This window comes from Pyrgilauda ruficollis, unplaced genomic scaffold, assembly GCF_017590135.1.
Source record: "Pyrgilauda ruficollis isolate IOZ18807 unplaced genomic scaffold, ASM1759013v1 scaffold9, whole genome shotgun sequence".
Lineage (NCBI taxonomy): Eukaryota > Metazoa > Chordata > Aves > Passeriformes > Passeridae > Pyrgilauda > Pyrgilauda ruficollis.
In genome coordinates, this window is record NW_024531043.1 from 2,231,129 (window position 1) to 2,248,049 (window position 16,921).

At 42.2% G+C, this 16,921-nt stretch overlaps 1 protein-coding gene across 7 annotated transcripts in view; it reads left to right on the plus strand.

The window, feature by feature from the left end:
- Positions 1-9,086, plus strand: part of CABIN1 (calcineurin binding protein 1) — a 109,801-nt gene extending 100,715 nt beyond the window's left edge. For 6 of the 7 annotated variants that reach the window (XM_041488720.1, XM_041488725.1, XM_041488722.1 and 3 more), the window contains 3 exons: positions 5,064-5,228; positions 6,945-7,171; positions 7,668-9,086. In XM_041488720.1, the coding sequence (XP_041344654.1) occupies positions 5,064-5,228; positions 6,945-7,171; positions 7,668-7,811 (536 nt within the window). In that variant the 3' untranslated portion in view covers positions 7,812-9,086. The remainder of the gene's footprint in view (positions 1-5,063; positions 5,229-6,944; positions 7,172-7,667) is intronic. The other variant, XM_041488726.1, reaches the window with a different exon arrangement.
- Positions 9,087-16,921: the final 7,835 nt, after the last annotated feature.

Sequence of the window (16,921 nt, forward strand, 5' to 3'; positions counted from 1 at the left end):
TTCTGCTGACTTAGTAGCACAGCTCATAAGGAAACTCTGAGCTCCTTCAAATTCAGGCTTTCCATGGCCTTTGCAACTGCTGTGTGGGGAAAAAAGCTGTATTATTTCCCAGCACACTGGAGAGCAGGGCAGATGGAATAGAGAAAGTGAATTGTTTTCACATTAGTATTATTCCTTGGAAATGTGGTAAGATACTTCCCCCACTATGTCAGGGAGCAAAGGATCAGACACGTTTCCATTGGGTGGAAAAAAAATCAAATATTCCCTGCCTTGTGCAGTAAATGAGTTGTGAACAGCTATGTGCTGTGGGTGGCCACCAGTGCAGAGCAAACCAGTTGTTACTGGGACAAGGAAGAGAAGTGTTTCCTGGAGTCTGGAGGCACACAGAATTCAATCCTCACTCTTTTGCAGCAGTTGGAGGGCAAGGTAGTACAAACCAGCTAAATCCTACTGACATGTTTTTAGGTTTTTTGTCTTGACACAGGGAGCTGCTGGGGAGGGGGTTTTGCAGAGGGATGAAGGCAAGTGGTGCAAGTGCTTTATTTAAGCACTTGAGGTTGTTGTCTCTTCACTTCTCCTTGTATTTTCTTTTGAAATAATGTTAATATTTTGTCCTGGAGTTCAAAGCTCAGCTCCTTCTTCTTTCCCATGATGAGATGGTGCTTTGTGCATGCACTCTGTGTTGCCTGTATTCTTTAATGTATCTATGCTGTAATACTTCAAACCGCTTCTGTTAGAAACTGGAAAATGTTTTTTCCAGGTGCTAGTCACATTTTCTGGGCTTGTCCTCCAGTTGTAATGTGAGAGATTTAGTGCATGACTGAAGAGTTTTTTCAAACTCCGTGCAAGATGTTTTATAACAATAATGTTAATGCCTCATACCTGACAGCACGATGAAATCAAATCAGTGAGTGTTCAGTGCAGGGGGACCGGAGCAGCTGCTTACTGCTTACACCAGTACTGCTTTTAAACTTTCCCCACATCTTCAAATTGCCAAGTGATTATTTTTGCCGGCGTTATTTTTGATTTTTATGTACAGCAGAATAGCGGAGCGAGCGGTGTCGGTATAAAAGCGGTTGCAGGGTTGTGTAATCAGCGTGTTGATAGTGAGGGGATGAATGTGTGTGTGCATTCTGTGGCTGAGGAGCTGGGGAGAGGATATTAACTGTGATGAAGTCATGAACCTAGGCGCCCGCTATAGGCATCTGCAAACACTGGTTACCCTGGCAACAAGTGGGAAGAGGTTGGAGAGGAAAGCTGGAGTAGGTTGTTGCATTGAATTGTTTCTTCCTCACTAAAGCAGGGAGATGTTGAAAGGTATGATGTCCCTCTTTCTGTGTCGTGTACTATTTTATATGTATTTAGGCAGCTGTTGGGAAAGGGAAGGCTAAAAAAAATTTCTTGTAATGCAGCTCGATTGGAGAGGAACTTTTCAGTATCAATAGTGACGTGCATTGCAAATCTGTGCTTTTCTCTGTGTGCTTAATTTCTGTGTGGTGTGTTGTGAGAGTGCTAAATGGGTCTCCAGAGCACAGCACCTGCCCCATCCTCAGCCTGGGGACAAGTGTCTCTTGCAAATTGTATCTTCAGGAACTGGTGTGATTTTAAACTGGGTTTGTAGAGCTAATGTTTGAAAACCTGCCAAGACAGTACAAGTACAGGGTAATTCTAAAAGATTTATTAACTGATATTAAATCTGAGCTTCTGAATACCTTCAGAATGTGCTGCACTTATATTCTGGTGTTCTCACACTTGTGCAGAATATTGTGGCTCACGAGTTAGTGGAGTCTTTACCTCCCTGGGGAAAGTTTTTATTAGAAGAACTAGGACATTATGTTCAGGGCTTTAACAGCATCTTCCTCAAAACAAATGTTAAAATATTCTCTTCAGAAATCTGTTTTAGACAAATAACGAGGAGATCCAACTGTATATTCTTGATTGTCCTTCCTTGTTTTGATCTTTTTGTCTGTAATGAAAAAAGACCAAATATCTATGCAATACATTAAAGTATAAATTATGATATATACACCGAAACAACCAATTCTTGCTGTTTTCAAGAAGTCTAAGAAATATTTTGTTTATTAACTTTATTTTTAACTTGGTCACATTGTTGCTATTTAAATTTTTTAAAAATTAAAATTACACAGTCCTGAAAGAATAAAATGTATGATCCAGCCAGGGAATAGAATTCTGTGACTGTATTGAACATCTCTGACAGCAAGGGATTGATTAGCAGTGGTTCTTGATTTCTCTTGTACTGAAAGGCACATTCTAATAGAATGTTATCAAATATTGTTTCCAGAAGTGCAGTGATAGAAATGCACAGTGTGCTGGACTCCTGCCCTTTCATTTCCATTCACTTCTACATTAAAAATCGCTGTCAGATATTTTATTCAAATATAAATCTAATTTTACTGCACTGTAAAACTGTATCTTCAGAACTTGAAAAAATATATTCTGGAAGTGGAGATGTGTATGACAATGCTGATAGCTCTTGAGAGAGCACAGACTGATACCAGTCTAGTAGCATCTTCCTAGAATTAGACTACTTAAAAGAGCTTTTGTCAGTGGGCCATAATTTAGTTAAAATAAAGTACAGCAAATCAGTTTAAGCAATGATACATTTTATAATCAAACAAATATTGTAATCAGCATAAGAAATAGAGTTTTGTCATTAAATAATAATGCAAATCAGAGCTCTTACTCTGTATTGTGAACTAATAAGTCCCTAATGTGGTTAAGTAGTAGAGTAGATACAAAACTGCTCTCAGTTAGCAGTATAGTTAGGGCTGTAGGCTTTGCAGTTTGTTTGTGTATAGTTCTGTACCTGCTAAGTTAATTACTGGTTTGTATTCTGGGTTAATAAGTGGATAAGAATGATTCTGTTAGTACTTACCCTACTTAAGATGGTGATTCTGGAGGGATGGAGTAAGTTAAGAATGAGTTGACTTCTCCTCTGTCTTGTGGAGTAATCTGAAATCATCATCATCATTTTCATCCTGCTTTTCTTCAGATGTTGTTGTAATGTTTGGTGGAGTGTCTTGTAGCCATGCCAGTGTGGGAGTGCTCTGGGTTCAGCCTGCAGCCTGTGGTCAGCACCAGCAGTGGGGTGGGATCCATGGGATGGGATGGAATGTGGATGTGCTGCCCTGGGGCTGCTCCAGGCACTGTGGGGTTAAATCCCTGTGTGCTGCTGGAAAGGGCAGGCAAGACCCAGGGATCCTTCAGCTGTCCTCTGCTTCTTCAGAAGGGAAACCATGCTTTGGGATTTTCCTACTTGAGATTCCTGCAGTTAAGCCCTTCCTTCTGTGTTGTTCTCAACTGATTTGGTCTGTTAATACGTGTACAGATGCAAGTATTATTTTCCTACTTCCAGGGCTGTATTTTTAAGTATCCAGAGAGAAATATGCAGGAGAGTGCAGAGAATGAGAAGCACATTCATCTGCATTAGACTGTTCCATTTTGTGCTGGATAGTGAGTGGAACAGCTCAGAACAGGAGCTGCCTGTGAACTGTGCTGTAGTGGGTGACCTTTCCTTTTTGAGAGCTATTGGACACTTCTCTGCAAGCAATCTCATTTATCCTAAGGCTGATATGAGCCTTCAGCTACAGGTCTGGATGATGGGGCTTTTTCTTTACCTGTGAAAATTAGTGGATGAAAGAACAGCCTGCTAGCCTGAGCTTTTTTCATACAAGTTATTCAAGAACCATAGAAATTATAACTCTTTTAAGAAGTTGCATCTTTCAAACCACGTAGATCAGACTGTTAAGCTGTGATGTTTTCTGAAGCAGTTTCTGCAAGGGGAACTCTTGTACAGGAGAATATTACCATGGTAAATTCCAAGATCTTCTCTATATTGGTGGAGATGGAGAAGTGTTTTCAACACTTGAGGGGGTGGGAGCAGTTTTCCAATGAAGAAAAGTTAAAATATGTATTCCTTTTTAAGACGTTGCATGGTCAAAATCCCAAATTAATTTAGAGCATTGCCATACAAAGAATTTTAGAGCAAGTGAGACTGTGACTATCCACTGCATGTGCTGCTCCATGATAGCTGCCTGTGGAAATAGGAGGTGACTCAAATTAGACTAGGCAGCCCTTTGTTTTTTTTGAAGAATGTCTTCATTTTTAAGAGAGAATCGATAGCTGCCTGTGCAGCCTTAGCCTGTGGAAATAGGAGGTGACTCAAATTAGACTAGGCAGCCCTTTGTTTTTTTTTGAAGAATGTCTTCATTTTTAAGAGAGAATAAGAGCTTGTTTGTGTGTCAATAGCCTTGAGAGGGTCACTGCCCTGCCCCACAAGGGCACTGGCAGGTCTCAGCAGGTCGGTGAAGATGACTCCTCCTGTGTACAACATGCAGCTCCGTGTGTAAGGAAGCTGGTTTTACACTGCACTCGTTTAAAAGCAGGTACAGCTGCTATGTGATAACAAGGCTGTAGACACACATGGATTCTGAGTTGCAGACATCCCAGGTTCTGGAATAGCAGAAGGTGAGAATTTTAGGCTGATGTATTTACAGAGGTATTTACAGTGGATGTATCAGTGAGGAGTGGGCATTCAGTATCACTTGATGTTGGTTTCATGAAAAATGGATTTAGCCCTGGTATTGGATGTTCACAGTAATGAGTGCTCAGTGCAGCAGGTACCTGTGGCTGCAGATCAGAGAGGGCCCACTGATCACAGCTGGTCCTTCATTAAGGGTGATGGATTTTGTTCTGCACGTGGCAGCTCTTCCTCCCAGCCCTCACAGCTCCAAAGGAAATGCTCAGCTCTCTGTGTTTCTGCAGATGTGCAGAGATGACAAAATATCAACCTCAATTCTTTTTCCTCGCTTTTTAAATGACATTTACCTTTTTTTAAGAGTTTGAATTGATGGCACTAAGAAAAAGTTGTTTTTGCCATCTTAACTTGCCAGTATTTAATTTCACTCCATCGTGTTTTGGTTTAGACACAGAGCAAGGGTTCAAAGGATTTTTCTACCTGTTGGTTAGACAGCAGAAGGATTGAGGCTTAGGAGAGAGATCAGGATGTCTCTTAATCTGTGAATTATATTTCATTACTAAAGAGGAAGAAGAGCTTGAAGTGCCTTTGGAGGGGCTTGGATTTCAGCAGCAGGAGTCCCGGCTTTGTCAGCAGATGAAAATGGCTACAGTCGCAGCACCGCCAGAGCCTGTGTGCTGGCACGTGGAGCCCGTGCCCAGCACAAATTCAGGACATGTGTGTACCCCAGGTAGGAGCTTCCTGTGCTTCAGGGCATTCTGAAATGGGGTGGTGAGCTGTGCATCGTCTGTAGGCACTGAGTGGTTGGACACTTGGGGTTGGCGTGCCTCAGTTTCTCTGCCTGCCTTGCAGTCAAGTATTGCAGAGTTTAGATGCATTCCTGGCAATGCCTGAGCTTCCTGTCATCCCTCAGTGGGCATTCTGGTTGCTGCATGTCTGGCATGCTAAATAGCATGGCAGCAAAGGCAAATAAAAAACCTCCAGTACCAGCTTTCGTGCAGTATAGTTTGTGCATCCTTTAAAGCACAATTTTTCTTTTAATTGAAGTCTTATATGGGGCAGTATGATAACAGTTTGGATTACACTATTGGGATATTTAGCAGAAGGAAATTGTTTTTCACAAAACTGACTCAGTCTAAGTAAACATAAAAACCAGCATTACAGCAGTTAATGTGTTCCATCCCTCCTCTGCCCTCTTCCCAAGAGAAGAAGTTGGTGTTTTAATTGAAAAAAAATGTAAAACCTGGTATTTCAGGCAAGCATCATCTAGATTTTCATGTTTGGGCTATCTTGTTTTTCCCTATTTGTGAGAGCAGATTATCCTGTGTCTGATTACTGTCTGGAAGGATTGGCTGCCCATGGAGATGGGTCACTGACCTTGATGCAAAGCCATGCCTCATCTGTTGTGGCAGCTCTTACATTCCTGTGTGCTGTTGAGAACATGCAATTCAATTTTACATCCCTTAGTAGTTTGCTCTGCTGCTGCCTGTTTCTAGGCTAGCCTTAGGAAACTGGCATTTTATTTTGCTGTGTGTAAGTGGCCATGTCCATTCCCAATATCTGCCAGAGATGGATTTGACAATACTGAATCTGAAAAAATGTATATGAACTCCTGTCATTATTACCAGACGGAGAAAGGCTCTGGTGTTTCCATTTATATAGTTTCTAAAAAATAATTTGGACTTCATGTGAAGCAGCATTATTAGTAAGAAATCTCTTCTAACAAATACTCAGTTTTTAACATTGCAGCATTGTCACCTATTGGTTATTGTTGTGTATACATAATTTTGTAATGTGATAGTGCCTGGGGAAGGGCTGGATCCTTCTTGTGAGATGTAGTCAATAAACACTCTGAGAAAGCTTGCACTGTGGAGGCCCCAAGTGAGACACTGGGGAGGGATGTGGAAATGATGCTGAGCAGTGTGGGAGCCAGGGGCATGAGCACACCAAGGAGGCAGCATTATGGCAGGGTTTGTAATGGGGAAACTTTGACAAGTGTTACCGTATATTTTTCTCTAATTGTTGAGGAGTTGCTCTCTCAGTAGTTGAAGAGACAATGCTGTGGTGGAGGATATGAAGACTCACAAGTAAAGCTGAAGAGCTTTGTTTGTTGCATTGCAGAGTGGAGAGACAGGAGATGACTGCATCTGACCCAAGTGGGAAGATGGAGTTTGTAGTGGATGTAGGTGGCCAGTGCTGCACTACCATTTGTTGTGCTTGGTCAGGTTGAGTTTCTGACATCTAGTAAGATATTTTTTAATTACTACTGGTTTACAGTTGTCATTTTACAATCTTTTTTCTGGTTCTAAGCTTTGGTTATTGCAAGGCTTGAAGAAAGGCCTTTTGAGCCAGCCTTACATCTAACAATGAACTCCTCCCTCTTCTTTGACATCTGAAATCCTAGATAACTTCCTAACATAGTTTTTCCTTGCTGTTTTCTGTTTAGCCTCCAGTTCCAAGCCTGAACTCAGCTCCAGTTCACAGACTTTGGGAAGTCAGCAGAACAAGACAGATGGCACCCGAGTAAAAACTCGCATTCTGCCCAACATGCCAAAGCTTTTCATACCTTCATCTGTCACCAAATTTCCACCTGAGATCACTGTCACTCCACCCACTCCCACCCTCCTTTCTCCAAAGGGCAGCATTTCAGAAGAGACCAAGCAAAAATTAAAGGTAATAAAAGGGAAACAGTAATTTTTAGATTATTGTTTTTATCTTAATTCTCCCCTCAATAAAATACTTGTATGAAAGAAGCAGCAGTTCATGTCCCCAGTTCATAACCAGAGGTAGATAAGTAGTGGAAGGAGGTGCTAGCTGTTACCAGCAGAGGCCAGTTTTTAAAGGACTGGTAAAGTACTGGCTGTGGGTGAAAAGAGAGCTATTCTAGTCCCTATCCCTTTTCTGAGGGATTTGGAAAAAATCACAGAAATGGCTGAGTGACCTAGTGCAGCCATTGCAGCTCTTAGATGAGGGGAAGCTGCCAGAACATTAACTGTGGGGAAGCCTACTGCTAAATGTTATGTGGTTTTACATTAGGATGACATCTTTTATCAACACAAGGCAGTTATTGAATGTGAAGGAATAGCAACCAGTGGGCTTTTGTCCCTGTGATCATGGGTTTATCCTGACTATTTAGCAATATATTCTCTCTCTCTCTTTTTGGGATCAGTCTGCTATTTTGTCTGCTCAGTCTGCAGCGAATGTAAAGAAGGAGAGCCTTTGTCAGCCAGCTTTGGAAATCTTAGAGACCTCAAGCCAGGAGTCCTCACTGGAAAGTGATACTGATGAAGATGATGACTACATGGACATATGAATGAATTCTGGCCATCATCAACACCAACCACATAACCATTCTTCTTGTTGCCAGCATCTCTGGAAGTTGAAACATCTTCATTGGCATTACTCTCCATTTAATTGGCATCATTGTGTTCTTCACTTTCATTCCCTTTGTTATCACCACAGCCACTTGTATTGCCTTCAGACTCTTCACCATTCTCCCCATCATGGTGCTTGACAGAAAGAATGATTGATTGTTTACCAGGCAGTTGGTAACTCTGGATCACGCTGTCACCAGGAACTTCAGTAAACACAAGGATGTTTTGAGCTGCAGTTCTTATCTCTCTACTGTTCCTGCTTCTCCAAACCAGAGCCTTGGGAGTTGCTCCAGTAGCTCTTTTCTATGGTGTTTTCCTCCTTTTAGTTGTCTTGTATTTTCCCCCTCTAGCTAAGTTTTTCTCCCAGTAACTCAGCAACGTGATGTCTGTCTAACCATGCCATGGTTAATCCAACAGCTCCTTCTAAGGTGAATGAAGTAGGAAAAATTCGCTGAGCTGGTAGAGATTTTAATTGCGTCGAGAAAATCTGTGGCTTTGCCTCTGGGCAAGGAGGGTGAGCTGAGGGTCTGTCAGCTCCTTCACACTGCTGAGGGCTTGGTTGGAATTTGACTCTTTCAAATAGACAAAAGAACCAGCTTTTCCAGGCAGACAGAGAGGGTGGTCTCCTGTTTGTGCTCATTTCACACCAATGTATGAGGTCCAGCAAAATTTATCTACCTGAATGTTGGCTTAAAGAACTGATCTTTCCAGAATTGTCTTACAGTCCTTTCTCTTCTAATGCCTTGGACAAGCATTTTGAATTGGGGGCTAGATGATATTTTTATGGTGGTATTGAAAAAAAAAAAAAAAAAAACTTGAAAGATTTCAGTACCATTTCAGTAATGTCTGTTTTTTACAGAATGACACGAAAAGGTGTTTTTTATCTATCTGCAGAGGGACTGCTCACAGTTATTTATATGAGAAAATAATGGTAACAAAAATCCTTTTTTTTTTTTTTCTACTGAATGTTAACTTTGTAAAATAATGAATGCAAACCATGCAAAAAAACCGACGTCACACACTATATATACACCCGCGTGCGCCCACACACATATATATATGTGTATGTACATATATATATGTCTGTATATGAAAACAGAAAATGCATACAGCTTGCAATGTCGGATTTCTTTGTGTTTGGGGGGTTGGTTTTCTGTAAAATGCAGAGCTTTGTATAAACTTTTGGGTTTCTTTTCTAATAAAGTTGAAATGCACTGTTGTCTCTGTTTGTTTGAGGGGGCCACAAGGTGCCGTGGTTCTGAAAGAGCACTGCTCCTCTTTCCTTTTATTTTTTGGTAACAAAAAAGGGGTGGGAGGACTTGATGGAAGCCCCTTTATTTTCAGAGGACTGCCAGAGCTCTTGGGGTGGGTTTGGTGTGTGTGACCCAGAGCCCAGAGTTGCCAAGGTTGCTGCAGTGGGTTCAGTTCCCCACTGAGAACTGAATTCTTTTTCACCCATCTTGGTGTCTTTGAAAGCTGATGAGCACCATAAGGGGGGAGACACCACATGGAGAACAGGATCACACAGAATATTTGTCTGGACAAATTTGCGTTTGATCCATTATTACAGTGATTGATCTCATTGATAAGAATGATAAATGGACTGTGGATAAAAAGAAGCTGCAGCAAAGTTTGTATTGCAAGGTTGTTCTCAAATTCTGGGGGGTTTTGTTTTGGAGAAAATGTGGTTTACAAGGAAGTGAGCATGTCCATTTTGGATGTGTTTGCAACTGTTGTATGTTTGTAACTTGTTCACCTACTATAAGTGATAGGTGAGTGCAATTGATACAGAAAAGATGAGGCAGCTGATGGTAAAAGCAAACAAATGTTTTCAGTAAAATGTTTTCCGTGTTTACTCTGATTTGCTGTAGATTTTTATAAAAGCAGTATATACATACTGTGTAGTCACTGCCAGGTAAAAGGCTGAGGAAGTTTCAGATAAGCATGATGTTTAGGTCTTTTAAAAGAAAGCACAGAATGAAATAAATCAGCTGCTTATGAGAAATGGGAAGGGGAAGGTTTAGTTCTCAATAGGGCTTTTTCACCCAAATGGAATAGATTACACAGACTGGCTAATGTGTATTCTTAAATGTATTGCTAACTTAAAGATCAAATTTTAATTTTTAGGTCCACACTTTAGCTTGGGTTTGATGTATAAAGCATGTGATTTTCTAATTGAATGCGACCACTGAAAATTGTTGGTTTTCCTTTATTATTCTTAGGGATTCCTTGGCATTAGGCTTTCTGGGGTTTTTTTCTCCAGACTTCCTAAAGTGCTGGTCTTGATCTTTCTTTTGAATTCTAGTTCTGCTTTTTGAGAAGGATTTAAAATTTTTACTGGTTTGGGAAAGCTAGAACAGTAAGTGTAACTGTTCTTGCCAGCAGCAAGAGCTGCATTTGCTGGACTGCTCTAAACTCATTTTAACCTTCAAACTTCTCAACTGTGCAGCTTGTTTTATCCTGTACTAAATTCTCTTACCTGGTTTTCCTTTTTTTTCTTTTTTTTAATAAATTTATGATTTTTTGTTCCCATTATGCTCTTGAGTAGCTCAAGGACTTTTTCTCAAGCTCAAGAAATTACTGAGGTTGAACTATACAGGCCACTTCCATCCAATTCTGCCCTTCTGCTGTTGACTAAATGTTTCTCAGCTGTGGCCCTTCTTCTACAAGGGTGTTCCTGCTGCACTGAAGGAGCCTTTCCTCTTCTGCATGTGTGAAACCTCCTCTCTGTAAGTACAGCTGATGTAGTTCTTCAGTTCAAGGAAGGAGCCACATTTGGGGGTGAAGGTGCCAAGGTCCCTGGATGCACTGAGGTAAGGATGCTGGTCTGAAGAACCATCCCTAAAGGTACTCAGAGCAACAACTTCAAATGCTCACAAACAGAGGTGTTCACTGAGTAATGAATGCATCTTGTGAAGCTTGGCCATGTCACCTTGTGGAATGACCAAGAAAAGGTATTGCAGTAAAGCTGCAGTTAGCCATGGCTTGGAGTAGATTCCTTTATTTTGGTCTAATCCTGGTGGTAAGAGCTTGAAATTCAAGCCTAGGCAAGATCCAGTTTACCAAGTCACAGATCAAGTGTAAACACTGCATCTGCCTTCAGGATTTACTGGGTACCTGTTGGGTACCCATTGCTTCTGAAATCTCTGTTCCCAGGTGCCTTTCTGATGTGCCAGACAAAGAAATGGCAGCTGCTGAAGTACGGTGCTCTGGGATGGTTTGGGTTTTCCCTGGGAAGCCGTAGGGACAGGAATGTCTGGTGCCTAAAGCAGACTTCAAGGTGAGGTCTGGGACCAAGTGGGGTGAGGCTTTCTCTCTCTATTTTTTTTTTTTCCTTGACAGTAATTGTTTAAAAAGCAAATCCTTTCTGGTTACTGAAAAGCCAGACTCTTAAGTCTTTTTTATTTCAGGCAAATAGCAAAACCGTTTTTGGTCCAAAGGAGATGGGAAAAGGAATTATTTTGAATTGGCTTTGGAGAGTAATTTGTGGAGAGTTGATATCCTTTCTGTGCTGCTACTGGACACTTGCACACAGATGTCTTTCACTGTTAAGGTGAAAGTGTTGTTAAGATATGCAGTACTGGGGTTTGGCTGCTTGCAATTTCGCTTCCTGGCACAGGGATTATATAATCCATGTGCAGTTAAGACCATTGAGAATTTCTCTCTCTAGACAAGGACTAGTGTTTTACTAAGAATTAATTTTCTGGAGCACAGCTGTCATTAGTGGCTTCTGCCCACTGTCTGACAAATGCTGTAGCATTTTTTTCAAAAGCTAATAATGTTCCCTTCTAGAACCAAAATAGCATATCAAGGAAGATACCAAGTACCTCCTTAATTTTATTATGTGCTAGGGTTTCTCAGTTGTTGTCTCTTGGTTTGGTGGGGGTTTTTTTGGTTGTTTTTTTTTTTCTTAATTGGAGTGAGATTTCTCATGAATAATGAAATTAATGTCTTTTGCAGCCAAAATAAACACCATATGGTCAGGGAGAAAGGGACCAGGAAAAGATGAGGAAGGCACAGCAGCAGCTGAAGCTGATAGGAGACAAAATGGGCTGAAGGAAGCAGAGGGGCCAGGTGAGAACAGACCAAGTCCTGCCATTGAGGGTGGGATCACAGCACTGTTAACAGCACTGTGAAAAGCACAGTATTGAACTGGAAATTCCAGTGAGGCTGAAGCGTCTGTGGAGTAGCTGTGTGTACAGTTACACACTGAGCTCAGTTCATTTCTGCTCCTGCAGGTTCTTGCATATTTTAGGGGAGTGGGTGGCAGGTAGATGAGTTGAGATGCACATAACAAAAAAGCACAGCAGACATCAGTTTTGTGGCCTCTTAGTCATGGAAAGCTGGGATGAAGAAGCTTTGTGCTTGCATTTGAAGATGATGGTAAAGGTTCACCGCAGGCTGAGTGTTAATTGCCATCTTTCCCTTCCAGTTAATGAGCAGGGATTCAAGTTGTGATGTTGTTTATGGTTTTAGGAGTAACCTCAGGGTGCTGTACCACAGGCTGTGCTGGCCCAAGTCATGCCTTTGTGGGACTCCAGCTGTCCTTGCAGGGCATGGTGGAACAGGTAGGATTGCAGAGGACAACACCAACACCTGGGTTTGTTGGCTTCTGGAGGAAGACTTACCTTCACTGAAATGGCTCTTTCACATTAACACCCACAGAATCCCAGGCAAACCTCAGCTGAGATTGAAAGGTGCATCTCCCTGCATAGACATTTGTGTTCCTGCTGCTGTTTAACCAACCCCAGAGCCTCTGGTGCAGCCCTCAAAGCTGCCTTGGAGCTGCCTGGCCTCAGGAACAGCCTTGTGCAGGTGTCTGCAGGCTGTGCTGCACTCCAGCCTGCCCAGGGCTCCCCCGTGTCACCTGCGAGTGTCACTGCCTGCTCCGGGAGCACTAGAGGGGGCCCTAGGACAGAGCAGGGGAGGGAGGGGAAAAAGGGGAGGGGGACCAACCCCCACCTCAAATGGATGTCCAAGATCTATCTTGAAGCTACTGAGACTACAGTGCATTGCTGGTTTTGCCCATTGAGTTCTAAGGGCTTTCTGCTACTGTGCCATATGTCCTTTGCATAATGTATGGTCTGATTGAAGGCAGAGGGGATGAGGATCCTCACAGGCTGCTCACAGGATTGTGTCCCTGGCCATGGCAACAAAATCAAGAGCTTGCTTTGTCACCATTAATATTGACACAGGCAGGAAAACAGATCACCATATACTTGCTTTTCATACAAAATCTGCCCCGTGACTGTTTTTCCCTTATTTTTCTCCTCAATTCCCCCATAAGAAGCCCCCTGGGTGTTTCGATTTTCATCACGTGCAGTATGTTACACTGGGGTGTCATGGGAATCTCCTGCCAGTCAGTCTTGTGTGAAACGGCTCAAATTATGTGTTCAGCCTTGTCAGGGGGAATCCTGATTAGTGCAACCTGATTAGTTCAACCCTGGTTCATGGCAGTGGTGTGGGGCTTGTGCCAGCAAAACTGAGCCCAAGAGTCAGTGACAAACATGCAACTTGTGGATCTGAGAAGTGCTTTGAGGCAGTTCTGTTCAAGTCAAATTCTAATCAGGGATGAAAATGTGTTTGAGAATGATGGAAGTAGTGTTCAAGCTTGGATAAAATCTTGTCAGGCAGTCTGTGTTATGTGGAGCAGCCCGAGGTGAGAGCAGGTCCTGCAGCCATCTGGCAGCTCAGGAAGGGGAGCAGGGATGTGGAGCTGAGGCCACTGACTGCAGAATCAAAAACCAAATCACTTCTACCAAGGGGAAGAGTGAAATCACACTTCTGCCTGCATGTAAGATTCATCTGCACAACTAAATGGTTGTGTCTGTAGCTGGTAGAAAAACATGCCATTATATAATCCCAGTGGGAGGAACACTCTGCAAAGTCTCTCTAAGTGCATTGTCTTACTGAGGGAAACTGCCTATCTAAAGCCAAGTCAACATATATGGTAAAAAGTAGTTTTTGCTCTCAGATTAGACATAGATATCCCCCTCTCAAGTTTTATTTCACAGCCTATTTTTTTTCTCTCCCATCTCTTTCAGAGACCTTGCAAACAGTAAATTCCAGTATAAATGGAATATAAACAAAGTTCATATATGGTATAAGCATATGAGAGCCACACTGGAATGGTATTAATTTAATTTTAGTTGAGTGATATATTAACTACAAGTGAAAGGCCATGTAACAGGGCAAAGGTATTTCAGAAACAGTGCTTCCTGTGAGAATGCTGAATTATTACATTTATTACAGATATCCACAGTTAGCCTCTATATTCACATTCCTTTCATTCTGCTCCTCTGAGGGGTCTGACAGATACAGAGGGCTCTTCACAAGGAATAATATGCAACTGAGTTTTATCTGCAATATGCATTGCATGAACTATGATCTAATATAGCACTGAACACATACTGTTCAGTAATAATTAGTAAAGGATGTTGTATGAGCAGAAGAGCTTCATACTCAGAAGTCTTCTTTGATTCCTTGTAATTTAAGTCACACCAGAGATTTCATTTCCTTAAATTACACCCTAATGTGTATGAACAGTCACATTTTTTCTTCTAAATGCATGGATATATATAAAATGCAACTCTTTCAGTAAGATTGCAGTGATAATTTTCCCTTTAAGAGATGGCACTAGATGCTCAAAGAATTGCTTAACTTGTTAATTGAGCCAGCATACACTCACCAAGAAGCTCACCATGCTGTGTGGATGTCAGAAAGCAGTTTGAATATAAAAAATTGTCACTTAGCAATGTGTTGGCTGTAATTTAGATCTCCATTAGGTTAGAGTGGGTTAGGGGAAAAAAATTAAACTTTAGAAATCTGTAGTGGAAGTTCTGAGCTTACAACATCAATTTGCAATGCTGTGCCCTCGAGTCAGCAGCACAAGTCCCAACAAATAACTTCTGTCATGGCTCTCCCAATAGACACCCTGCTGGAAGTGCTTCCTACACTTAATAAGTAAATGGGCTTTCCTGGGAGCAGAACAAAGAGACTGAGTGTTTCCTCACAGCAAGCAGCAGTGGTACAAGGTGATTTTTCAGTTTGGCTTGCTTGGAATGTAATAACAGCTTGGGATTGCACATTGTAAAGTATTTCTGCACAGAGAAAATTCCAGGAGGATTCCTGGTCTGTGATCCCATTGCTCTGCAAGCTGAGGAAGCCTTTGGGTGCAGCCAGAAGCAGCTGCTGGTGGGCAGGCAGAGCTGTAGCTCCTGTTTCAGTGTGAAGGGCAGACAGTGGTGATCTGCAGGAGCCAAACAAGCCAGGTGCATTTCCTGCTGCATGCCTGCATGCACGGGAGGCTTTGCCCTGCCTCAAAATGCATATTCCAGTGAACTGCCCAAGGAGCCTCCTGTGAACTCCCACAATGGCACATTTTACCAGGCCTGTACTTTCCCCTGGAAGTTGTTAACAGAGCCGTTTTTCTCAGTGTAAGGAAGTGAGAAAGCAGTGCAGGATTGCTGGGAAGCCTGGGAGCTGTTTGGATGTCCTGCACTGCCTCCCCCTTGGCGCAGTGTCCCCTGCAGCTGCCTGGCCTGGCTGGGCCCCTGGACGTGTGTTGGCAGCTGCTGAGAGCCAGACACAGCGGCTCAACCCTGGGCACAACTCAGCTGCTGCTCTGCAGGGGTCACCCTCCAGCTGGGGAGCTCACCTTCAGGTAACTGAGAATTCCATCAGACTGTAAGAGTAAAGAGTCTGGCCTTAAATGCACTCCTGCAGCGTTTTATTTTTGAATAAGGTGAACCTGTTGCAATGTCAGCGAAGCTCAGAAATCCCCAGAGTGTGGTAATGGCCAGGCTGGGTGTGTGGTCGTGTTTCATTTACAGCTCAGGCACAGGCACAACAGTGTCTCTTATCTGGTACTATCAATATGTGTGGAAAAGTATCTGGAAAGACTATGAAAATATGGAAATGTTATTTCCAAGTGCAGTGTCCCCTGGGAAGAGAGAGAGGAGGAGGACAATATTTCTTCTTAAAGATGTGCCTGATTCAACAAGGTACCAAAACATAAGTAGCTGCTCTTGACTTCAGTGAAGACAGCAAAGGGCAGCCTCAGGTTGTGTCACCTCGGGCCTGTGCTGTTACAGTTTCTTCAGTGACATAAAGTATTTCTACAACTAAAATTTCCATGGAAAACAGCTGCCTTAAAATAAACAGACTTAACTTCCTTAATTCGTGCAAACTCAAAAGTTCACAGTTAACCACTGAAAAATGCAAAAGGCCAAGGAAAGGTGGAAATATCTCTGCTGGTAGAAAATTCAGCCCTAATTACTTCTCCCAGAAATTAGGGTGGCTATGGCATATAGAGGAGCTCTGCAGAACAACCAGTGTAAGTTCTGTTCAGTGACACCTGTCTTCATGTGATTTATTAGGAATATAATTCTCTTTAACAGCTTCTCTCCCCCATCATCCCCCAGTGGCTGCTACTGCTCCAGCAAGGAAATCCTGGTGGCTTTCAGAACAGCAGCAGCAGAACTGGAGGTAGGTTTGGAATGAATGGTTCATTCTTCCTGAGTTCTGTATCTGCCCTTTTTCAATATTCACTTTCTGCATCTATTTCATGGTAACACCATTGATTTATTGGTTAAATCATAAGTCAAAAGAACCCAGTTTTGCCTCAGAGCTTTCCCACTGGCTGGTGAGATTTTCAGTTTATCTTCTATTTTCTGTCTCCATCAAATAGAAGCTACTTGTCCAAAACTGTCCCCCCTCCCCTAAATGGCCACTGAATTTGCAGCTAGGTCATTTTTATATGTCATAAATTGTTTATAATTTTATCTTCTAGCCAATTTAGGGTAAAACTCTGGGGTTTTTCATCTTGAGTGATTGAATATGAGTATCCACTGGGAACCACTCCCATAATTAAGTTAAATGAGAGCAACAGAAAAACTTGCCTTGGTTTTTGTGGTGGTGAAGACTCCAAATAACTCAGAACTTCCCATGAGCAGAGTTCTGGAGAGGACTAAAAAGTGTCTGCTCATGGAAGAGTAGAACATGGTCAGTTTTTTGGAGAATCCTTAGCTTTGAATGCTGGGGACTTGGC